The sequence below is a fragment of the Rhineura floridana genome, chromosome 3 (genome assembly GCF_030035675.1).
Source record: "Rhineura floridana isolate rRhiFlo1 chromosome 3, rRhiFlo1.hap2, whole genome shotgun sequence".
Classification (NCBI taxonomy): domain Eukaryota; kingdom Metazoa; phylum Chordata; class Lepidosauria; order Squamata; family Rhineuridae; genus Rhineura; species Rhineura floridana.
Window position 1 is genome coordinate 201104420 of NC_084482.1, and position 25105 is coordinate 201129524.

Below are 25105 nucleotides of genomic sequence, written 5' to 3' on the forward strand. Positions count from 1 at the left end.
GAGGATTGAACCCGGGACCTTCTCCATGCAAAACAGATGCTCTACTACTGAGCCACTGCCCCTTCCCCTATACCTCAGGGCAGAGCTTGGAAAAGTTACTTTTTTGAACTACAACTCCCATCAGCCCCAGCCAACATGGCCACTGGATTGGGCTAATGGGAGTTGTAGTTCAAAAAAGTAACTTTTCCAAGCTCTGCCTCAGAGATATTTGGATCACCTCTGCAGTTAAGCAGCTCTTATCCAAAGCAGTCTGAAGTGAGGCAGGTTGTTCCTGAACCTTCAGGCCTACTCTGGAGGGTGGTTTTTCATTTCAGCTCTGTCATTCATTGGCGATCACTCGTGCCGGAGTAAGATTGTCTTCCAAGACAAGGTCTTTAAGAAATGAATACAGTTTTGAATATTCCACAGGCAAGCTCTTTGTAGAAAGAAAATGCCAGGGACAGAAGGTGTGTGTGTTTGTGTGTAGTTTTGTGACTGACATCTCTAGGTTCCAGTCAGAGTGTGACTTTGCCAGGAGGAGGAGCCAGCAGGGAGGGGCAGCACCATCGACCTGAACTCCAGGCTGTGGTGTCACTGCTGCCTACTGAGACAGTGAAGCAGCACAGGGATGAGGGAAGGCGGTTGGATCCTGTGCAACAAATAAAGAGCCCTTGGAGAGCTCCTTGAAAGTTCACACTAAAACCTGGAGTGTATTCCACTGCCCCAGTGACATGAAGCCACCAGCCCCTGCTGTGGAGCCACAAACTCAGGGAGTGTGTGAATTGGCCTCAAGTTGATGATGGATGCTAAGAAAATAGGGATGGATGAATCAGGCAATTTTGGTTTTTCTCAGTTTCTCATGTTTCTAGTCTTAAGTTCAGTTCTTTATATTTCTGCATCAGTTTATGAATTTTTTTGAAAATTCATCAGCACCAGTGCAAATTTCTCCTAATGTACACACCTTTGTATGCAAGTTTGCCTGACATACACATCTTAGCAGGCAATTTCCCCTAACATACTGCGTGTTTGCATGTTATTTTCACGAAAACATGCCTTTTATGCACACTTTCCCCTAATAGTCACATGTTTGTACAAGTTATTTTAATTGAGAGAACTGCATCAAATTCAGAGAAATGGAAATTCTGAAGGGCAGCTGTGCTTGGGTTCACACATTGTTTTGGAGAGTGCAAATGAAAATCCCAGCAACCAAATGTCTACTCCATCCCTAAGAGAAAAGTAGAGATGGAGGGGGAGAGAGGAAAAGCAAATGACAGGAAAAAGAAGAATGAGACAGAGTGTTGGCAGACCCATGGCAGCTACTGCAAAAATAAAAGACATTTAAACATCCGGCAGCTACTTCTGACACCAAAAATGCCCCTTGAAGTAACAAAAAGGTGGGAGCATAGTTTCTGAAAAGCGTCCAGATAAGTTGACTCCTGCTGCTAACCTGTGGTGGCATCAGTGGAGATGGGGCTGGAACGTTTGCGCCCAAGGACACCATATAGGTTGAACTTATATCTGCGGGAAGGAACCAGATTGGGGACAGTGACCTCACGGGAGCTTCCATCCACAGGTAGTGCCTGAGGTTTGCCCTCTGAGTCCTTGTACTGGACCAGGAAAGAGTCGAAGCTCCCAGTGGGGACAGTCCAGGAGAGACAGATGGAATCACTGGTGACATCAGAGGCCCAGAGCTCCCCCAGGCTGGGTGGAGTCAATATTGTCTCATCCGGCCTCTCTGTGATTGTTTCCTGAGATTCTGCTGCAAGGGTCAAACAAACGAGAACAACTGAAGTGAGCAACACTTATCACTTTTGTCTACCTCTTGTAGCTTACAAAAAGACCTTTAGGAAGAAATAGTAAAAACAATAATTGGACAAAAAATAAAAAAAGTTTTAAAGACCTTGGCTTCCCCCTCATATCCCCCAAAGGATCTTGAAATCTGTAGCTTTGTGGACACAGTGAAATTTCTTTTAGCTATCTCCAATACCCTCATAGAACTACAATTCCCATGGCTCCTTAGTAGTATTGTAATTCCCATGACTTCTTAGAATTGCTGCAATTCCCATGGCTCCTTAAGAGAACTACATACTTCCTTAGTAATACTGCAATTCCCATGGCTCCTTAATAGATCTACAGTTCCAATGACTACTTAGCAGTACTGCAATTCCCATGGCTCCTTAATAGAACTACAATTTCCATGGCTCCTTAAGTTAGGAGTAATGACAGTAACAGAAGCTTGCAGCTCATTTAACTTTGTAATGAGAAGACATGCCCTGTGAAGTAATCCCAAAACAGATCCACTACTCTGATGACATCACTGAAAGAGATGGAGTTTCAAAGTTTTAGGATTAAAATTGCGGTCCATCTTTTTCTGATCTTGCAATCCAAAAAGGAGAAAGAGGATGGGGTGCTCCACCATTCAGAAAAGGCATATATATGGACTGAATGCTTCTTAAGCTGCTAACCTGTGACGACATCAGCTGAGACAGGTCCAAGAAGCTGGGTCCCAGAGATTCCATAAAGGTTGAATCTGTATCTTTGGGAAGGAACCAAATTAGGAACGGCGATCTCACGAGAATCTCTGTTTATGCGCAGGGTTTGGTCATTGCCCTCCGGGTCTTGGTATTGGAGCAAAAAGGAGTCAAATCTGTCTGTGGGGACATTCCAGGTGAGACGGACAGTGTTGCTGGTGGCATCTGAGACAGAGAGGTCACCAAGGACAGGTTCTGGCATGGGCTCAGGCACAGGCTCTTCTTCCCGTGATGCTGTTGTAGGGAAGTAATGCAAACTATAACCAAAGATAGCAGCAGCCCTTCGTAGGCTTAGAGAGTCACACATTATGTTTCTAAGTTTGCAATCTCATGCCTGCTTTCCTGGGAATAAATCCCAGTGGATTTGGTAGGAATGATGCCTGAATATTTAGGATCACACTGTAAGTGTGCATCTTGAATGACAGCCTTATACTGGGGGTTTTGATTGTTTTTGTTTTGCCTGTTGGAAAGGCCCAGAGTGCTCATGTGGATAATTACTCAGCAGGAGATGCTGTTGGGAACAAATAGGCTTTGCACCACAAACACCGGCACTCTGTCCCCCTTTCTCTACTCCCCCCCCCGTTTTATCTAAGCCATTGGGGCAGTTTCATGTTTACATTTACAGTGCTATGACCTTTGGCAATATCAGGTCTATATAGGCTACGGATGCCCGAGTATGTCAGTTTTGATTTCTCTCTGTTTCTCATTTTTCCAAGTTCAGTTCTCCACTATTCAACAAAAGGTTTTTAAACATCCTCATAAAAAGTTGTCAGCATTTTTGTGTGAATTTCTTCTACCTATCTTATATGTAATTGTGCCTATTACACACATTTTTGCAAAGTGATTTTCCTTAATACAATGCATATTGTATGTCCTTTATGCTAATATATGCATTGATATGCACACTTCACCAGAGTAGGTGCATTTTTTGTTCGCGTTAATTGGCTGGAGAACAGCATGGCAAAATTCATAAAAGTGCAAGTTTAAGAACATAAGAACATAAGAAGAGTCTGCTGGATCAGGCCAGTGGCCCATCTAGTCCAGCATCCTGTTCTCAGAGTGGCCAACCAGGTGCCTGGGGGAAGCCCGCAAGCAGGACCCGAGTGCAAGAACCTCCTGAGGCTTCCGGCAACTGGTTTTCAGAAGCATGCTGCCTCTGACTAGGGTGGCACAGCACAGCCATCACAGCTAGTAGCCATTGATAGCCCTGTCCTCCATGAATTTGTCTAATCTTCTTTTAAAGCCATCCAAGCTGGTGGCCATTACTGCATCTTGTGGGAGCAAATTCCATAGTTTAACTATGCACTGAGTAAAGAAGTACTTCCTTTTGTCTGTCCTGAATCTTCCAACATTCAGCTTCTTTGAATGTCCACAAGTTCTAGTATTATGAGAGAGGGAGAAGAACTTTTCTCTATCCACTTTCTCAATGCCATGCATAATTTTATACACTTCTATCATGTCTCCTCTGACCCGCCTTTTCTCTAAACTAAAAAGCCCCAAATGCTGCAACCTTTCCTCGTAAGGGAGTCGCTCCATCCCCTTGATCATTCTGGTTGCCCTCTTCTGAACCTTTTCCAACTCTATAATATCCTTTTTGAGATGAGGCGACCAGAACTGTACACAGTATTCCAAATGCGGCCGCACCATAGATTTATACAACGGCATTATGATATCGGCTGTTTTATTTTCAGTACCTTTCCTAATTATCGCTAGCATGGAATTTGCCTTTTTCACAGCTGCCGCACACTGGGTCGACATTTTCATCGTGCTGTCCACTACAACCCTGAGGTCTCTCTCCTGGTCGGTCACCGCCAGTTCAGACCCCATGAGCGTATATGTGAAATTAAGATTTTTTGCTCCAATATGCATAATTTTACACTTGTTTATATTGAATTGCATTTGCCATTTTTCCGCCCATTCACTCAGTTTGGAGAGGTCTTTTTGGAGCTCTTCGCAATCCCTTTTTGTTTTAACAACCCTGAACAATTTAGTGTCATCAGCAAACTTGGCCACTTCACTGCTCACTCCTAATTCTAGGTCATTAATGAACAAGTTGAAAAGTACAGGTCCCAATACCGATCCTTGAGGGACTCCACTTTCTACAGCCCTCCATTGGGAGAACTGTCCGTTGATTCCTACTCTCTGCTTTCTGCTTCTTAACCAATTCCTTATCCACAAGAGGACCTCTCCTCTTATTCCATGACTGCTAAGCTTCCTCAGAAGCCTTTGGTGAGGTACCTTGTCAAACGCTTTTTGAAAGTCTAAGTACACTATGTCCACTGGATCACCTCTATCTATATGCTTGTTGACACTCTCAAAGAATTCTAATAGGTTACTGAGACAGGACTTTCCCTTGCAGAAGCCATGCTGGCTCTGCTTCAGCAAGGCTTGTTCTTCTATGTGCTTAGTTAATCTAGCTTTAATAATACTTTCTACCAGTTTTCCAGGGACAGAAGTTAAGCTAACTGGCCTGTAATTTCCGGGATCCCCTCTGGATCCCTTTTTGAAGATTGGCGTTACATTTGCCACTTTCCAGTCCTCAGGCACGGAGGAGGACCCAAGGGACAAGTTACATATTTTAGTTAGCAGATCAGCAATTTCACATTTGAGTTCTTTGAGAACTCTTGGGTGGATGCCATCCGGGCCCGGTGATTTGTCAGTTTTTATATTGTCCATTAAGCCTAGAACTTCCTCTCTCGTTACCACTATTTGTCTCAGTTCCTCAGAATCCCTTCCTGCAAATGTTAGTTCAGGTTCAGGGATCTGCCCTATATCTTCCACTGTGAAGACAGATGCAAAGAATTCATTTAGCTTCTCTGCAATCTCCTTATCGTTCTTTAGGACACCTTTGACTCCCTTATCATCCAAGGGTCCAATCGTCTCCCTAGATGGTCTCCTGCTTTGAATGTATTTATAGAATTTTTTGTTGTTGGTTTTTATGTTCTTAGCAATGTGCTCCTCAAATTCTTTTTTAGCATCCCTTATTGTCTTCTTGCATTTCTTTTGCCAGAGTTTGTGTTCTTTTTTATTTTCTTCATTCGGACAAGACTTCCATTTTTTGAAGGAAGACTTTTTGCCTCTAAGAGCTTCCTTGACTTTGCTCGTTAACCATGCTGGCATCTTCTTCGCCCTGGCGGTACCTTTTCTGATCTGCGGTATGCACTCCAGTTGAGCTTCTAATATAGTGTTTTTAAACAACTTCCAAGCATTTTCGAGTGATGTGACCCTCTGGACTTTGTTTTTCAGCTTTCTTTTTACCAATCCCCTCATTTTTGTGAAGTTTCCTCTTTTGAAGTCAAATGTGACCGTGTTGGATTTTCTTGGCAATTGGCCAGTTACATGTATGTTTAATTTAATAGCACTGTGGTCACTGCTCCCAATCGGTTCAACAACACTTACATCTTGCACCAGGTCCCGGTCCCCACTGAGGATTAAGTCCAGGGTTGCCGTCCCTCTGGTCGGTTCCATGACCAACTGGTCTAGGGAATAGTCATTTAGAATATCTAGAAACTTTGCTTCTTTGTCATGACTGGAACACATATGCAGCCAGTCTATGTCCGGGTAGTTGAAGTCACCCATTACTACCACATTTCCTAGTTTGGATGCTTCCTCAATTTCATATCTCATCTCAAGGTCTCCCTGAGCATTTTGATCAGGGGGACGATAGATCGTTCCCAGTATTAAGTCCCTCCTGGGGCATGGTATCACCACCCACAACGATTCTGTGGAGGAGTCTGCCTCTTTTGGGGTTTCGAGCTTGCTGGATTCAATGCCTTCTTTCACGTATAGAGCGACTCTGCCACCAATACGTCCTTCCCTGTCCTTCCGATATAGTTTATATCCAGGGATAACCGTATCCCACTGGTTTTCTCCATTCCACCAGGTCTCCGTTATGCTCACTATATCAATGCTCTCCTCTAAGACCAAGCACTCCAGTTCTCCCATCTTGGTTCGCAGGCTCCTAGCATTAGCGTACAGGCACTTGTAAGCAGTGTCTTTCTTCAAGTGTCTTTGGCACTTGTGGTTAGGCCTGTGGTAATTTTGCTCTTCTGTGTTCCAGTCATGACAAAGAAGCAAAGTTTCTAGATATTCTAAATGACTAGTCCCTAGACCAGTTGGTCATGGAACCGACCAGAGGGACGGCAACCCTGGACTTAATCCTCAGTGGGGACCGGGACCTGGTGCGAGATGTAAGTGTTGTTGAACCGATTGGGAGCAGTGACCACAGTGCTATTAAATTAAACATACATGTAACTGGCCAATTGCCAAGAAAATCCAACACGGTCACATTTGACTTCAAAAGAGGAAACTTCACAAAAATGAGGGGATTGGTAAAAAGAAAGCTGAAAAACAAAGTCCAGAGGCTCACATCACTCGAAAATGCTTGGAAGTTGTTTAAAAACACTATATTAGAAGCTCAACTGGAGTGCATACCGCAGATCAGAAAAGGTACCGCCAGGGCCAAGAAGATGCCAGCATGGTTAACGAGCAAAGTCAAGGAAGCTCTTAGAGGCAAAAAGTCTTCCTTCAAAAAATGGAAGTCTTGTCCGAATGAAGAAAATAAAAAAGAACACAAACTCTGGCAAAAGAAATGCAAGAAGACAATAAGGGATGCTAAAAAAGAATTTGAGGAGCACATTGCTAAGAACATAAAAACCAACAACAAAAAATTCTATAAATACATTCAAAGCAGGAGACCATCTAGGGAGACGATTGGACCCTTGGATGATAAGGGAGTCAAAGGTGTCCTAAAGAACGATAAGGAGATTGCAGAGAAGCTAAATGAATTCTTTGCATCTGTCTTCACAGTGGAAGATATAGGGCAGATCCCTGAACCTGAACTAACATTTGCAGGAAGGGATTCTGAGGAACTGAGACAAATAGTGGTAACGAGAGAGGAAGTTCTAGGCTTAATGGACAATATAAAAACTGACAAATCACCGGGCCCGGATGGCATCCACCCAAGAGTTCTCAAAGAACTCAAAGGTGAAATTGCTGATCTGCTAACTAAAATATGTAACTTGTCCCTTGGGTCCTCCTCCGTGCCTGAGGACTGGAAAGTGGCAAATGTAACGCCAATCTTCAAAAAGGGATCCAGAGGGGATCCCGGAAATTACAGGCCAGTTAGCTTAACTTCTGTCCCTGGAAAACTGGTAGAAAGTATTATTAAAGCTAGATTAACTAAGCACATAGAAGAACAAGCCTTGCTGAAGCAGAGCCAGCATGGCTTCTGCAAGGGAAAGTCCTGTCTCAGTAACCTATTAGAATTCTTTGAGCGTGTCAACAAGCATATAGATAGAGGTGATCCAGTGGACATAGTGTACTTAGACTTTCAAAAAGCGTTTGACAAGGTACCTCACCAAAGGCTTCTGAGGAAGCTTAGCAGTCATGGAATAAGAGGAGAGGTCCTCTTGTGGATAAGGAATTGGTTAAGAAGCAGAAAGCAGAGAGTAGGAATCAACGGACAGTTCTCCCAATGGAGGGCTGTAAAAAGTGGAGTCCCTCAAGGATCGGTATTGGGACCTGTACTTTTCAACTTGTTCATTAATGACCTAGAATTAGGAGTGAGCAGTGAAGTGGCCAAGTTTGCTGACGACACTAAATTGTTCAGGGTTGTTAAAACAAAAAGGGATTGCGAAGAGCTCCAAAAAGACCTCTCCAAACTGAGTGAATGGGCAGAAAAATGGCAAATGCAATTCAATATAAACAAGTGTAAAATTATGCATATTGGAGCAAAAAATCTTAATTTCACATATACGCTCATGGGGTCTGAACTGGCGGTGACCGACCAGGAGAGAGACCTCAGGGTTGTAGTGGACAGCACGATGAAAATGTCGACCCAGTGTGCGGCAGCTGTGAAAAAGGCAAATTCCATGCTAGCAATAATTAGGAAAGGTATTGAAAATAAAACAGCCGATATCATAATGCCGTTGTATAAATCTATGGTGCGGCCGCATTTGGAATACTGTGTACAGTTCTGGTCGCCTCATCTCAGAAAGGATATTATAGAGTTGGAAAAGGTTCAGAAGAGGGCAACCAGAATGATCAAGGGGATGGAGCGACTCCCTTACGAGGAAAGGTTGCAGCATTTGGGGCTTTTTAGTTTAGAGAAAAGGCGGGTCAGAGGAGACATGATAGAAGTGTATAAAATTATGCATGGCATTGAGAAAGTGGATAGAGAAAAGTTCTTCTCCTTCTCTCATAATACTAGAACTCGTGGACATTCAAAGAAGCTGAATGTTGGAAGATTCAGGACAGACAAAAGGAAGTACTTCTTTACTCAGTGCATAGTTAAACTATGGAATTTGCTCCCACAAGATGCAGTAATGGCCACCAGCTTGGATGGCTTTAAAAGAAGATTAGACAAATTCATGGAGGACAGGGCTATCAATGGCTACTAGCCATGATGGCTGTGCTGTGCCACCCTAGTCAGAGGCAGCATGCTTCTGAAAACCAGTTGCCGGAAGCCTCAGGAGGGGAGAGTGTTCTTGCACTCGGGTCCTGCTTGCGGGCTTCCCCCAGGCACCTGGTTGGCCACTGTGAGAACAGGATGCTGGACTAGATGGGCCACTGGCCTGATCCAGCAGGCTCTTCTTATGTTCTTATGTTCTTATGGACAGCCAACATCAGTCAACTTTGCCCTGCCACTTGGCCAGTCTCTCCCTCCCTTCAGCCAATCAGAAGGTGACTCAGGGAGGGCTGATGATCAGCTTGTGGGCACCAGAGAGGGAATGCCTCCCCACTAGCCTCTCACTGACTAGACACAAAGACAGATTTAACTCCACATACAGTCATGCCCCGGGTGAAGCAAAAACCAAACATTATCTCCTGGTGAAGTAAACAGGTTATAAGGGGAGAGAGAGACCACTTTTTTTCTCCAAAGCAATATTATACAGTAGTTGGTGGTAGGTCCTCTGCTGACCTGTGGTGACGTCTGTTGTGGCTGGACCGAGACGTTTGCGATTGGAGATGCCATAGAGATTGAACCTATATCTGTGGGAAGGAACCAGGCTAGGGATGGTGACTTCGCGGGAATCCCCCTCCATGGGCAGCACTTGGGGTCTGCCTTCAGCATCCTTGTACTGGACCAAGAAGGAATCAAAGCTCCCTGAGGGGATGCTCCAGAAGAGACGGACAGAATCGCTGGTGATATCTGAGGTGGAGAGTTCTCCTAAGCTGGGTGGGGCTGTCCGTGGGGCTAGGACGAAGAGCAAAAAGAAAAGATTTTGGTTTTGTTTTTTTAGAACTGAGCTAAGCATGGACAAATGGATCCATTTCAGTTTATCTCAGTTTCTCATTCTTCCAGTCTTAAAAGTTCAATTCTCCACATTTCTATATCACCTTGCAATTCTATAAAAATGTCCTCACAGAAATTTGACAGCAGCTTAGTGCAAATTTCACCTAAGTAAAAGTGTGGATTTCTGTTATAATGCCAGCTCCCAGTGAGTGGCAGATGAGGCAGCCATTTTGAATTCCATAAAATTCAATACCTTCAAACATAACCATTAAGCCTAGAAACTTGCCAAGACTAGGGATCTCAGAAGGCATAGCTTTCAGTTGTGCCTGGTATTCATCACATGCAGCACTGTTTCCATTCTGCTGCATTCACCTTCTGCCCCAAACTATGTTATTTGTATCACTGTCCACTGTGGGAAAATTAAGTAAGTTATGTAATTAATTACATAAATTAAATTGTCATGATGTTATTCACCCCATTCATTCCAATGCAAAAGAAATACAATGCAAATATGTGGTGGTGGGGGAATGTAATCAATTGCATATCATTTGCAGACTTGTTTGATTTCCATTCAGGGCATGGGATGAATAAGCAAACTTCTGCAATTTCCACTCCCGTTTCTGTTTTCACTGGAATCCTTCAACATCCCTAGCTGAGATTTACAGTATCCTGTGCTCAGTGCCACATTATGTGTGTGTGTGTGTTTGCGGGTTTTTTGCAGAGTTACAGTCCTGTAAAGGTTAGAAAAGCCCAGAAATTGCAGGAGCATTTGAGAAAACACAGAGATTCCAGCAGACTGGGCTGTCTTCAATTAAAATTAAATTTTGCACACTTTACAAAAGTGAGGTGTGACAGAATTCACAATCTGAATATTACTTCTGAAATTCTGGAGATGTTCATGCTTTCATTTTTGACATCTGACCTTGAAGAATTGTTTATAAAAGTAAAGTTGATTAGAGTTAAGATAATAATATATCATTTCAAACACTCTGTAAAAGAAAAAGAAAAAATGGATTCAACAGCATCCATAACTAGCAATGCTGAAGTACACAGTCTTTTTAAGAGAAATCTCACTGTAACAATCTATAACATAATGTAATATAATCGTCATCAACATAACTTGATTCAGCAAACTTGGCAAGGCATTGTTATTGTTGGAAAAACCTGCCTCATTTGTTTTTGCCCAACAGTAGCATTGCCCCAGGTGCGTATTTGGCTTTGACATAAAAAAGGGTATATAAGCAAATGGGACCCACAATGAAATGTTGTGGTGTGGAGTGTCCTGTTCTGTGTTTGGTTAGTCAGTCAGCCAGCCAGCCAGCCAGCTATACCCCTCATGAAAATTCCATTCTTTCCCCCTTCCCATCCAGTTTTCTATTCCCCCCCCCAGTCAGCATTCCATTTGTCCTATTCAGGCTGGTTTGGGGGTTTACCCTTCAAGTTTTTTCCTAAAGGTTTTTCCTTTTTTTACTTCTTCCCCCAAGCCACCTGACACCTCCTCCTTTTGCATGGATGGTGCCGGTTTGGCTACATAAGCAATGGCATTCATGCCTGAACAGTGGAAATAGAAATGGAGAATATTATTTACTTATATCATAAAATTTTATATCCTGCCCAGGATTTTGTTGTTGTTGATTAATATTTGCAAGCCAGTTTTTGCTTCTTCCAAGCCAGTTTGAGTTAAGAGTATTCACTTGGGATTCCCCGTCTCAAATTCATTTCAGCTCTAAAATGCAAGAGCATGCCGACATTCTGGAGATCCATTGCTCACCTGTGACTGTCTCAGTGGAAACCGGGCCAACACGCTTGCGGCCTACGAGTCCGTAAAGATTGAACTTGTATTTTCGGGAAGGTGCCAGGTTAGAGACAGTGACCTCCCGGGAGCCCCCATCCACAGGCAACCCCTTTGGCTTGCCCTCTGCATCTTTATACTGGATCAAAAAGGAGTCAAAGCTGCCTGTGGGGACGTCCCAGGAAAGGCGGGCAGAGTTGTCTGTGACTTCCGAGACGGAGATCTTTCCCAAGGTGGGTTTCTCTGCTTCCGGTGCTGGGGCTAAAAACGAATCAGAGGAGAAGAGGAGGATGGCTACTGAACTCTTAGGAAGAAGAGAAGTTGATGGGGAAAATATAATTGGCCAAATTTCCAAGTTCTTATTTTTCTGCCCAGTCTTCCCAAAATTCTTTTATTTCTGCTATTTTTAATTATCGGGGGGTTTTATGTTTTAATACTGTTTTATTATCTGTGTTATGTTTTCTGTTCTCTTTCAGTATACTGCTTGGTTATTCTCTGAATAAATTTTTGAAATAGATAAATAAATTAAATACAGGCGACTAATAAAACAAACTCCATTGCACAGGAGGGAAGGGGCGTAGCTCAGTGGTAGGCAGGGGTGGAAAGATCTGTCACTTTCAGTTTTCTCAGTTTCTCATTTTTCCAATCATGAATTCAGTTCTCCAAATTTCTGCAGAAATTTGATTTTTTTAAAAAAAAATCCCCATGAAAATTCTCCAGCATTTTTGTGAGAATTTCTTCTAATAAACACATTTTTGTAGGCAGTTTTGACTAATGCATACATTTTTCAAAGCCATTTCTCATTGTATCGCATTTTTGCACAATATTTACACTCATATATTCATTTTTATACACACTTTCCCCTAATATATGCATTTTTTAAACACTGGTTGGTGAACTGCAACGCAAAATTCAAATAAGTGCAAATTTTGAAGGATGGCTGTGTTTCGGTTCTCATGTTGCTTTGGGAAGTGTGAATTTGGTAGATTTGGCTTGATCATACCCAAAAAATTAAAACAAAAAAATCTTTAAAGCACATGGCTTCCTCCCAAAGAATCCTGGGAACTATTGTTAAGGGTGCTGGGAATGGTAACTTTGTAAGGGGTAAACTACAGCTCTCAGGATTCTTTGGGGGGGGGAGCCATGTGCTTTAAATGTGTTTTAAATGTATGGTGTGTAGGCAGCCTAATTTGGGACGGGATTGGGAGAAAAGGAAGGTTTTCGACATACAACATACGATGAAAACATAACCATGTTGCTTCACTTCTAAGGGAAGAGGATTCCACGGAAATGGTGCCCCAGTGCTAAAGGCACGTGCTCAAGTTGCAGCATGCTTTACCCCAGGGGCGTGTGGAACCATCCCTCGTCACAGCCAAGTACTCTCATATCATATATAAAAACACAAAACTAAAATACAGTAAATGAGACACTGAGAATAAAAGCCAAATGATTCACTGTAGCAACACAGAGACCAATTGCAGCGGCAGCTCTTGTTAGGTCACCCCTACAGCAGGGTTAGTTAAGACCAGCATGGTCCCAATTCCCACTGCAAGGCCGTTTCCCACACACCATGCCCACCTGCTCCTCAGGATGGAAAGATCTGCCAATTTAGGTTCTCTCACTTTCTCATTTTTCCCGCCTGAAATTCATTACTTAATAGTTCTGCAGCAATTTGCATTTTTTTAAAAAAATCCTCATGGAAATTCTTCAGCATTTTAGTGCGCATTTTTCCTAATACACACATTTTTGCATGCAGTTTTGACCAATGTACACATTTTTGTAAGCACATGTCTCCTAATCTAGTGCGCTTTTAGGTGTTTTCACTCATACATTCGTTTTTATGCACATTCTCCCCAACAAATGCATTTTTGTAGACACTGTTTGGATGGAGAACCGCATCACAAAATTTGGATAAATGTGAAGGATGGCTGTGTTTCGGCTTTCATACTGTTTCAGAAAGGATTTGAAAAATTAACTTTTAAATGTGAACTGAATCGAATTCCCCCCATCCTTACCTGCCCCACACCTGACATCATGGGGCTGATGGGAATGGTAGTCCAATGACAACTGAAGGGCACCAGGTTGGCTACCCGTGAACCAAGCCAAACCGGTTATGCACTTTATTTACAGCAGTAGCCAACCTCACATCCCACAGAAGCTCACAAGCAAGACAGATGGAAGCAGCCATGCTCTGTTGCTTGACACTCCCCCCCACATCTCATAATCCTGAGAAATGGAATAGAGACTGGAGTTCACCATGCCAAAACACAGAAGCAGGCAGCTGTACACCAACATATTTATCTGGAAGAAACATAGGAGTAAGTGGATCTAGTGGTGCTCCATATCAGTGGGGCAGTGGAATCTATTCCGGGTTTTAGTCCGAGCTTTCAAAGAGCTGTCTAAGGTGCTGAGCCCTTTGGATAGCTCCTTGAAAGCTTGGACTAAAACTCAGAGGGAATTCTACTCTGCCACACAGGGAGCCATCAGTGGCCACTAAATGGGTCAGAAAACTTCCTGGAAGACGTATTATATCTTCTTTTTGCAGATTCTGAAATGAAGTATGGGAGGCCTAGAAAAAGAAAGGTGATCAGACATAGCTGGGTAAACTAGGACCATGGCTCAGTGACGGAGCACCTGTTTTGCATGCAGAAGGTCCCTGATTCAATCTTTGGCATCTCCAGTTAAGGCTGGGAAAGAGTCGCTGCCTGAAACCCTGAAGAGCCGCTGCCAGTCAGTGTAGACAATACTGAGCTAGATGGAGCAATGGTCTGACTCATTATAAGGCAGTGTCTTAAATCCGGGGAGCACAGAGTGATGTACCTGTGGATGCTTTTGTTGTGACAGGAGGACTGTAGATCCCGTTAGGTTTCTCCCCACTTAACTCCAGTTCATAGTCTGTATTGGGACTCAAACCCATCACGGCGACGCTTCTCTCCGTCCCTGGTACTCTGATTTCCCTCGGGGGCGCACTGGATTTGGGGTCCCTATACTGAAGGGAAAAGCTGCTGAAGGAACTGGGTGGGGCTGACCAAACCATGCGGAGGCTGTTTGGAGAGACGTCAGTCACCGTTAGGTCCCTCAATGGCACTTCTGGAGTTAGCGTGGGACTAGGGACGGTTTGGATCTCAGCAGCTGAAGGCGATCCTGGAGCTGAAGGGAGAGAGATGTGGGGTGAGAGAACCTCTTTTCCAGCAGCTTCCTTCTCCTCCTGCCTGGCTTTATACCAGCTAGCATACCTCTCCACCCCCTAGACTTTAAAATAAGAAGGGATGAGAGGATCTGCCGGTTTTGGTTCTCTCCAATTCTCCTTTCTCTAGTCTTAAATTCAGTTCTCCACATTTCTGCAGCAATCTACTATTTATTTATTTAAAATCCTCATGGAAATCAGTACAAATACCCGTGGAAATCAGTACAAATTTCTCCTAATAATGCAGTGCAGTGCAGTTTTGACTAAAGTACACACTTCTGCAATCCATTTCTTCTGATATAATGCATTTTGTATGTTATTTTTCACTAACATATTCATTTGTATGCAGACTTTCTCCTAATATATAGTAGGGCCCCGCTCATATGGCGGGTTCCGTTCCAGACTCCCGCTGTAAAGCGGAAATCGCCATAAAGCTAAACCCATTGACAATAATGGGACGCGTCGCACGAAAATGACGTCAAAATGGAGCGACGGAAAAAAACCGCCATAAAAACGGAACAAGCGCCTTAATGCAGGGACTTTCCCTCATTGAAAGCCGCCGCATTAGCGAATCACTGTAAAGCGAAGCGCTGTAAAGCCAGGCCCTACTGTATGCATTTTTGTAAACATTCTTTGGTTGGAGAACTTTATCACAAAATTCAGATACGTGCAAATTCCAAAGGATGGCTGTGTTTCAGTTCTCATATTGTTTCGGAAAGTGTGAATTTGATAGGTTTGGCTTTAAATGCGAACTGAATCAAATTTGTCCCCCATCCCTAGTCTTGACTTACTGTAATACATTATACTGGGGAGTACACTTCAAGGCTATCTTAATACTTCAGCTGGCAAGAAATATGCCAGTCCATACCCTTCAAGATATGGATCACTGACTGCACAGCCCAAGAATTTCCTGTACATTCCCTTCACCCAGGCAGAACGCCTTCTTGAGAAGAACCCTGCCCCCTCCACACACACACACACACACACACACACACACACACACACACACACACACACACACACACACAAAGGTATCTCAGTTAATTTCAAGGCGGACACTTAGAAAGGCTGAGCTGTGGATGGTGGGAATAGCAACTGCATGGACTGGTTTGATGGATATGTGGCAGAAGCTGACATTGCTGCAAAAGAAAGTGGGAGAAATACAAATCTTTCAGCGACACAGAAACAACACGATGGAAACAGCTTGGGAGGCCTGCTTTGCCTAGAGGAAGAATGGAGCAGTTAAACACACAAAAGTATGTCCAGACACTCTTGACCAAAGTCCGTGTGTGACTGTAGCTGGGGGAAAAAGGGAGGGGGAAATCACATGACAGGGAGGAGTTAGTGCTGAAACAACTTCACAGAAACATAACATTCAGTGAAATTTCAAAATTCAGAGGTGAAAAAATTGAAATTTCATTTTTGAGGGTCACTTAAAATAACAAGAACTTTTGGGCTTCCTACTAAACGTTCAAGGTGTGGTCTTAAGCTAAATAGCAATACTTTGCCAGTGTTGAGGCATGTTTAGAGTACTAGACCTAATTATACAATTATTTATAAATTTCATAGAGAAATATGGGTTTCACAAGGTGATGTTGGGCTAGTTACTATCTTTTAGTTTAACTTACCTCACAGAGTTGTTGTGAGGATAATAGGGGGTGGGGATCTGTTTTTTAGATGGAAAGGCAGGATAAAAATGTAATAAATATATAGGATTACAGCTGAAGCTAGTTTTACTCAGAGTAGACCCACTGAATATAATGGACACTGCTAACTTAAGGCCATTAATTACTCTGAGTAGAACATAGTTGGACACAACCCACAAATTAAATACTTTACAGTCACCCTATTTTTCTTTCTAAATATCATTTAAACCTAACATTGTCCACGATTGGGATTGTTATAAACAATTTTAGCAATAAGTGTTTTCTTGCCAGCAAATTCATAGGATGTGGGGTGCGGGAATCTGTAGCCCTCAAGAAGACCTTGTTGGACTACAGCTCTCATCATCCTCAACACCATTGGCCAGCTGGCTGGGGCTGATGGGAGTTGGGAATCCAACAGTATCTGGAAGAATGCCACAGGTTCCCCACTCCAGTTTTGTGGCTTGAGAATCCCACCACAATCTGTCATAGTTTGTCTCGTAGACTTTCAAACGATGTTGTGACAACACAGAACACAGACCAAAGGCAGACACATCGGCTGCAAAAAGCGGAGCGTGTGGAGCACAAAAAACAGACTGGACAAAAACTGTGGGAGCTGTGAGCGATTGTATTATTCGGCTGGAGGAAGAAGGAGATAATTAGTTGGTGGACACTGTGACATCCGTGGTGAAGAACAACGGAGGTGAGAGGTAAAACAAAGCTGTTGTTTAGGGGGAAAAAGAGAGAAGACAATTAGCCGGCCGGTGTCTGAATGACTTTCTGGAGCAGGGGTGGGGAACCTCCACAGTTCTCTGTCCAGCCCTTGGACTCTCCCAGGGCCACACCTTCTCTCCCAAGGCCACAACCTTCACCAATTGTGTTCCAAACCCTCCTCAAGTGCTTTTGCCTGCCTGGAATGTGTCCTTGAACTGTGATAATGCCTCTTGCTTGCCTGGATGAAATGTAGCCAATGGTAGAATAGATACCGCATCAATATCTCTTCCTACTTTTCTCCTCTGGCCTTGCCCATCATTGGAATGTGCACCTCCCCCCAAAAAAAGGTTGTCTATTAGGGAATGTGGCCTTCAGGCTAAAAGAGGGGGAGGGAAGGTTCCCCACTCCTGTTCCTGAGAATGTGAAAGCGGCACACGTCTTTGTGGCACTCAAGTTTGATTTGGCGGCAACACAGATAAGGCATGTGATGGTATACAATAGTTAAAGGCAAAAAAGGAGATAGCGAACCACCCTAGGAGCTGGACATCCTACCAATCCTGGTACCTGTGGAGGTTATAAAAGAGTATGACTTGGAAGAGTGTCCTTTCACCACCCCATGGATTTCCACATGGTAGGTTGTGCCAGGATCCAGTCCAGTGATAAGTGCTGTGGAAGCATCTCCAGGCACCATAAACTCCCCTCCTTCTCCACTCCCTGTATTACGGTAGCGGATAACCACATTGTCAGAGACCCCCCTCACACCATCCAAGGACACCTCAATGCCATCTGAGGAGCTGGCTACCACTGCTGGTTTGGCATGATCTGGACGGGAGTATCCATCTGAGTAGGCACTGTCTGCTTCCCCAATTGGGAATTCCCTTTTTGGAAGTGAATCATCCATCTCTTTATCAAGGAGGTCCTTGACCTTCTCTATGACTTCTTCTGGCTTCCGGAGGATTAGATAGAGGTATATGTCCCTGGCCACAGTCTGTATGGTCCGATTGCCATGGAGAGGGAAGTTTGTGGCCCAGAGATAGCTCTCCAAACGCTCTAGGAGGGTCCCATTGAACGGAGAAAGCTTGGCTGAGATGTTTTCCGTCATTTTCTTCATGAAAAGCTCCCTAGCTTTGGTGGTGTTGGAAAGGGCACTGCCTGGGTGTGGCTTGATGCCTGGCTTCCTGGATCCAGGCCTGGTGAAGGAATTGTCAGGCTCTAGATGGGAAGAGGGGGATGGTGTTGAGTAGCGGCGGATGGGTTGGCTCGGAGCTGGTGCTGGTGGGATCAAAAACGGAGGCAGTTAAGGCAAAGGAGGGTATGGAAATGAACAACAAAGGTGGGATGCATAGGAAGTGGGAAATCAAGTGGAGAGGTAGAGACCCCCACGTGGTCCAACTCCCCAGTTCCCCCCCATCTCCAAAGCAGCCCGTACTGAGAGTTGGTACCCCACAGAAGGGACATGCTTGCTATCCCGTTCTCCAGTGCCTGCCTTGAGCTTTCATTCACATCAGCTGTAATAAAAGAGATGGAGTTAGTTTGCGCCCTCATGGCCCTTCCATCTGTTAGATCTTCAGAGACCTGTGAGCTGTAAAGAGAAGGGACAAACAAGGGATGAAATTTGGTGGGGAGGGACACCATTGTAAGCCACTGCAGCTGTAGAAAGAAAGGAATGAGATAATAATTATTGGAGAAAGAAGAGAAAAATATACCATTATGCTGAAAGACCAAATGTCTTTGATCTGCTTCCTTTGATTACCCTTTGGCACTCACTCAGTTTCCAGGCAACCTACTGGCATGCTGTTTCACCAATCTGGACTCCAGGTTTTGGGCAGGGCACCCGCCACACACCCCTTTCCTTTAGTGAGTCTACCTCCTCACGGCCATTATCACCAGCTTTAGCGGTTCCCCATTGTTGCTACCGCTCTCTTACTTGCTTGGTAGATACCCAATGAGCAAGCAAGCAGTGGCATCTACTGCTCCTCAGTGGTGGTTGGTGCCCATTGAGACTGGCAGAGTGGAAGGCAGGGAGCCCAAACAGGAGGTGGAGCCAGAGCCAATGACAGGTGGAGCCAACTAATTCTATTTTAGTCCCCATCCTCCTCCCTGCTGAGTTCTACAAGGTGCAACACTAAGGAGGAGGAACTGGACAGGTAGGACCATCTCCTGGACTGGTTGTAAGGAAGAACGCAGGCAGATGATGGCTGGCTGAGGGCAGAATGAGGTTGGTGGGGCTATGATATGGAACCCTATGATTCCGTGATTCAGGGGAGCTGTTTACTTTTGTTTCAGGTTTTTTTCCCCCTCATGTTCCTGCGTAAGCATCCATTCAGTGCTGTTTCAAAACAGTCTTTCCTTTGTTTTAACACTTTGAAAAGTGCTCTGAGAAGGCGACAGTGGCTTTGAGACTGATAATAGATCCCAGCCAATCAGTGTTGTTAAAAGTCCTGCACTGAGAATGGCAGGGGACTGACAAAAGGGCTGGCCAGTGAGCAATGTTCACAACCTTGCTCTGAGAACTCTGCTTCTCTTTGTCCTTCCTTCTTTCCAAATCACGTCTTGTTTTGGGAAGTGCAAATTAGGCAGGATTCACCTTGAAATGCAAACTGAATCCACTTTATCACCCCATCCCTAGTTGAGACAAGAGACAACCCCAGCTCCCGGTCATCATCCCAGGGCCCTACCAGTAGTGCTGACAATGATGCTGCTGCCTCGGCTGTTCTCGCCATTCTGGCGGGCAATCAGGGTGATGCGGTATGGGGTGTTGCTTTCCAGATCTTCCAGGGTGACGCTTTCAGGCTCTGCTGGCAGCTCCACACGCTTTGGGGCTTGGGTGGGCTGAGTGGCAACCAGAGGCACGTAGCTTAGGATGTAGCCATCGGGGCGGGAGGCAGGTGGTTCCCAGTCCAAGGTCACAGTGTTTTCTGTCACCTGAGATGAGTGCAGGTCAAGGGGAGGAGCCACTCCTGGGAGGGAGGGAGAGAGAGAGAGAGAGAGGAGAGAGAGATGTGCATGGCACACAAAGCACTAATGTGGGAGAGGAGGACACATAGAGTCAGCAGGAGATGAGTTTTTGCAGATTGAAAGTAGCAAGTTATGAGCAGCAGGGGTGTGGAATGGAGCACTTTGTAAGTGAGGACTAGAACTTTGATTTGTTGATCCAGGGTGTAACAGGAGGTACAGGTGTATTTAGTGCAATTAAAGATGTGAAATGCAGGAAAAGGTGGTATAGGAGAACATAAGGAGAGCCCTGCTGGATGAGGCCAATGGCCCAGCTAGTTCAGCATCCATTTCTCACAGTGACCAGCTGGATGCCTCAGAGAAGCCTGCAAGCCAGACCTGAATGCAACAGCACTGCTCTCCCCACTTCTGATTCCAGCAACTGGTATTGAGAGGCATTTACTGCCTCCAACAGCAGAGGTAGAACACAACCATTATGGCTAGATCCCATTTTCATAGAATCATAGAATAGTAGAGTTGGAAGGGGCCTATAAGGCCATCCAGTCCAACCCCCTGCTCAATGCAGGAATCCCAATCAAAGCATTCCCGACAGATGGCTGTCCAGCTGCCTCTTGAAGGCCTCCAGTGTTGGAGAGCCCACTACCTCCCTAGTTCATTGGTTCCATTGTCGTATGGCTCTAAAGCCATCTGCATTGGTGTCTGTCTCTGCATCTTGTGGATGCCCATTCCATCATTTAACTACGCACTGTGTAAAGTAGCACTTCCTTTTTTCTAGCCTAAATCTCCCACCATTTATTGGATGACCCCCATTGGGTCCTAGGACTTATCCACATGGGAGCATAACTTCGCGTTAAAGACGCTGTTTTTACCTCCGTTTTCTGTTTGCACAGTCTACAGTTAGGGATCAATGCCAGCTGTAAACAGGGTGTTTTCTAGTCACACTTGAGAGAAAGCATCAATCATGCAGTTTCCTAAAGACCACACCCTCTAATTTAACATTTCCACTCCCCTCTGTTCACCTGGCAACTGAGCATGCTCAGTTTGTTCTACCATAAGTTTCATTTTAAAAAAACAACAACCCGGAAGTGCGATTATTTGTATTACAGATGAAATACAAATCTTCGTTTGAGCAGTGTTATCCTTTTGTGCATAGGTAAGGGGGGGGAGAAAATAAAGACACCGTTTGCAGCAACGTAAAAGAAGCTTGCAGAACAGGAGAGAGAAGTGGAAGTTTCTCTTCAGCCCTCAGGAAATGAAATTAAAAACGGGAGGAGGAGGGAGTGGGAGTGGAGAGGGGAATGACTGACACACCCACCTAAAAGCATTGGAGCACAGTGTCTGCAAGCCCTAGAGATACAGAGTGAAGACATTTTTTCCTTCCCTTTTTGGATTACCAGAGGATTGGGTTAGTATGGATTTATAGCGGGAAACTGTGTGATAGCTTCTGTTTGCCAGTAATGTCATGTGAACCATGCAAATTAAAAGGGGATGCAAGTAGCACCAGACACACAGTAAAACCCTGTGTAGATGAGCCCCTAGTGTTATGTGAGAGGGAGAAAAATGTATCTCTGTTCACTTTCTCCACGTCATGCATAATTTCAAACACCTCCATCATGGTTCATGCCTCCCCAGAACTTTTCCTCAGAGGGGAGTTGCCCCAGATCCCTGATAATTTTAGCTGCTCTTTTCAGCACTTTCCCCAATTCAACAACATCCTTTCGGATGTGTGATGAGTTGATCAGTTCTGGACACAAGTGCTGCATACATATATATCCTGGCTAGACAGCCAGTGTGGTGCAGTGGTTAGAGTGCTGAACCGTGGGAAGGGCAATAACACAGTGGGCAGAGCATCTGCTTTGCATGTAGACAGTCCCTGGTTCAATCCCAGGCATCTCCAGGTAGGGCTGGTAGTGCCCTCTGCCTGAAACCTTGGAGAGCCCCTGCCAATGTGTACAACACTGAGCTAGCCGGACAGTTAATCTGACTTGGTATTAGGCAGTTTCCTATGTTCCTAACCTGAGATACCAGGGTTCAATCCCCGCTCAGCCATGAAGTCCACTGCTTGACTATGGCCAGTTATTGCCTCTCACTCTAACCTACTTCACACAAGTGTTCTGAGAACAAAAACAGGTGTGTCCATGAATACCATCTTGAGCTCTTTGAAGGAAAGGCGGCGTATAGGAGAGCCAGTGTGGCATTGTGGTTAGACTCCTGGGCTAGGACCTGGGAGACTAGGGTTCAAACCCCCACTCAGCTACATGAAGCATCACTGACTCTCAATCTATGGATAAAATGGGGAGGGGGATAACCAAATATACCCCCTCGAGCTCTTTGGAAGAAAGGTAGTATATAATAATAATAATAATAATAATAATAATATACCCACATACAGAAATTTACACCGAACGTAAAAGCATGGGTAAATCCTGCTGTCCTGTCTTTCCCAACCTTTGGGTTGCCGGATGCTGCTGGACTACAATTCCCATAATTCCTGACCATTGGCCATGCTGGCTGGGGCTTATGGGAGTTGCAGTCCAACAACATCTGGGCCCAAAGGTTGAGAAAATCTGGCCCTATCTAGTCCAGTATCGTGTTCTCACAGTGGCCAACCAGATGCCTCTGGGAAGCCTGCAGGCAGAAACAGAGCACAACAGCCCCCTCCATACTTGTAATTCCCAGCGCATGGTATTCAGAGGCGTGCTGCTTCCAACTGTGGAGGCAGAGCATAGCCATCTGGGCTAGTAGCCTTTATCCTCCATGAATTTGCCTCATTCTCTTTTAAAGCCATCCAAGTTGATGGCCGTCACTGTCTCCTGTGGGAGCCAGTCCCATAGTTTAACTGTCCGCTGTGTAAAGAAGTCCTTTCTGTGATGTGTCCTGAATCTCCCAGCATTCAGCTTCACTGAATGTCCACAAGGTCTAGTGTTGTGAGAGGGGGAGAAAAAATTTCCCCTATCCGCTTTCTACACCACATGCATAATTTTATATATCCTGCGCATGTACACTCCCATACCTGGATTGGGAACATGCTGCAGTGCGTAAGCTAGTGTTCTTAGGCATGAACAAAAAAAAGGAAAATACAGGCACACCAGCAAGGCAAAGTTAGAGACGAGAGAGAGAGAGAGAGAGAGAGAGAGAGAGAGAGAGAGAGAGAGAGAGACATGCTGCTCAGGTTACATACGTGTACGCACGGGCTGGGTAACGGGGGGTCCGTAGCTTTGCCCCTTTTCTGCCCGGATAGTGACAAGGTATTCCTCCCCCGGTTTCAACCCTCGGCGTTCGAAAACCGTCTCAGTGCTGGGCAAGCGTACAGATTCACCTACCACCTGATCATGCTGTACATTGGAGGAGAAAGGGGCAGTGTAAACTCACTGTGCCAATAAGAAATGGCCAAAGACACCTCCGAGTGCTCGACTGAATTGCTGCACTGCCCGCTACCTCATGCTGTCTCATGAAGCCACAATTCCCAAACGAGCCAGGCCTTATCTGGAGTGCCACCTCCAGTTCTCGGCACTAAAGTTTTAAAAAGAGTGCAGGTGAATTGGATTGGGCTCAGAAAAGAGCAACAGAGATGGCCAATGGTAAGGAAATCAAGCCCTAGGAGGAAAGGTTGAAGGAACTGGGCATATTTAGCCTGAACAAGAGGAAAGACTGAGGATGGACATGATGGCACTCTTCAGATACTTGAAGGGCTGTCAAAAAGAAGAAGGCAAAGTCTTGTCCTCTGCTGCCCCAGAGGGTAGTACTACACAGCTGGTGTTGTGTAGTGGTTAGATTGTCAGACTGGGACCTGGGAGACCAGCGTTCATATCCCCGTTTGGACATGAAGCTCACTGGGTGACCTTGGGCCAGCACAGCCACTCAGCCTAACCTACCTCATAGGGTTGTTTTGGGGATAAAATCAGGAGGAGGAGAACCATGTGTGTACACCACCTTGCACTCCTTGGAGGAAAGCTGGGATATAAATCTAATCATCATCATCATTATCTAATGGGCTTAAGCCACAGACAGTACTGGCACATCTGGTGGAGCAGAGCCAACCTCCTGGCCCTGGCATCGCTGCTGCCTACAATGGGAATGAAGTGAGGTGAGTACGAGGCAGCACAGTTCCACTGGCAGGACTGCTGCCACCAATCTGGTGCTCCCATTGCTGCACCCATCCAGCCCCACTCCGCCCCAGCACTGTCCATATACGCAGCAGCAATGACAATGTCGAGAGGGCAATGCCACCCCACCTCAAGCACCACTACTGGGTTCGCAGGATGGGAGATTCCACCTGAACGTTAGGAGAAACCTCTTCATGGTAAGAGGAGTTGAACAATGAAAGCGATGACTTAGAAGGGGTGGGTGGGACATCTCCCTTACCAGATGTCTCCAAGCAGTAGAGATGGGAGAGAAATTAATTCCGGTGGCGGAAATCTCGCTCCGAAGACGATCGGAGACTGGTTAGAGCAGCAATAGCGGCCTACCAAGTGGCAATAAAGACAGCAAAGAAAGATTTCTTTGCTGCCTGTATTGCATCCGCAGAATGTTGTCCCAGGAGATTGTTCCAAGTGGTCCGTAGCCTGGTCGGTCCAGTTGCTCAGGACCCCATGGAGCACTCTAAAGCCTCCTGTGACGCGTTTGCAAAACATTTTGCTGACAAAATCGACTGTCTGAAGAGCTCAATTCCGTACGCTGTGGACACAGGAAGCAGGCCAGAGACGGCCAGTTGCTATCCGGTCCAATGGGATCGGTTTCAGCCTCTTCCCTCTGAGGAAGTGGACAAGGTGCTCTCTACTGTGAGACCAACCACCTGTTTGTTTGACCCTTGCCCTACATGGCTCATTGTGGGCTGTAGAGAGAGACTGAGCGATGGGATCAAGGCGGTGGTAAATGCTTCCTTGGAAGAGGGTGCATTGCCATCTGCCCTCAAGGAGGCGATAATAAAGCCCATCTTAAAAAAGCCCTCCTTGGATCCCCAAGATTTGAATAACTTTCGCCCAGTCTCCAATCTACCATTTCTGGGCAAGGTGATCGAACGTGTGGTGGCCAAACAGTTACAGACACACTTGGAGGAAGCAGATT

The 25105-nt window shown here is 45.2% G+C and overlaps 1 protein-coding gene across 20 annotated transcripts in view; it reads right to left on the reverse strand.

The window, feature by feature from the left end:
* The window catches only part of TNXB (tenascin XB), a 158405-nt gene that overhangs the window by 82770 nt on the left and 50530 nt on the right, over positions 1 to 25105 (reverse strand). For 12 of the 20 annotated variants that reach the window (XM_061619532.1, XM_061619533.1, XM_061619530.1 and 9 more), the window contains exons 5-12: positions 23220 to 23373; positions 19762 to 20043; positions 17648 to 18355; positions 14360 to 14689; positions 11519 to 11800; positions 9433 to 9708; positions 2445 to 2744; positions 1427 to 1738 (exon numbers count right to left, since the gene is read on the reverse strand). In XM_061619532.1, coding sequence (XP_061475516.1) covers positions 1427 to 1738; positions 2445 to 2744; positions 9433 to 9708; positions 11519 to 11800; positions 14360 to 14689; positions 17648 to 18355; positions 19762 to 20043; positions 23220 to 23373 — 2644 coding nt within the window. The remainder of the gene's footprint in view (positions 1 to 1426; positions 1739 to 2444; positions 2745 to 9432; positions 9709 to 11518; positions 11801 to 14359; positions 14690 to 17647; positions 18356 to 19761; positions 20044 to 23219; positions 23374 to 25105) is intronic. The other 8 variants (XM_061619534.1, XM_061619545.1, XM_061619544.1 and 5 more) reach the window with 3 other exon arrangements.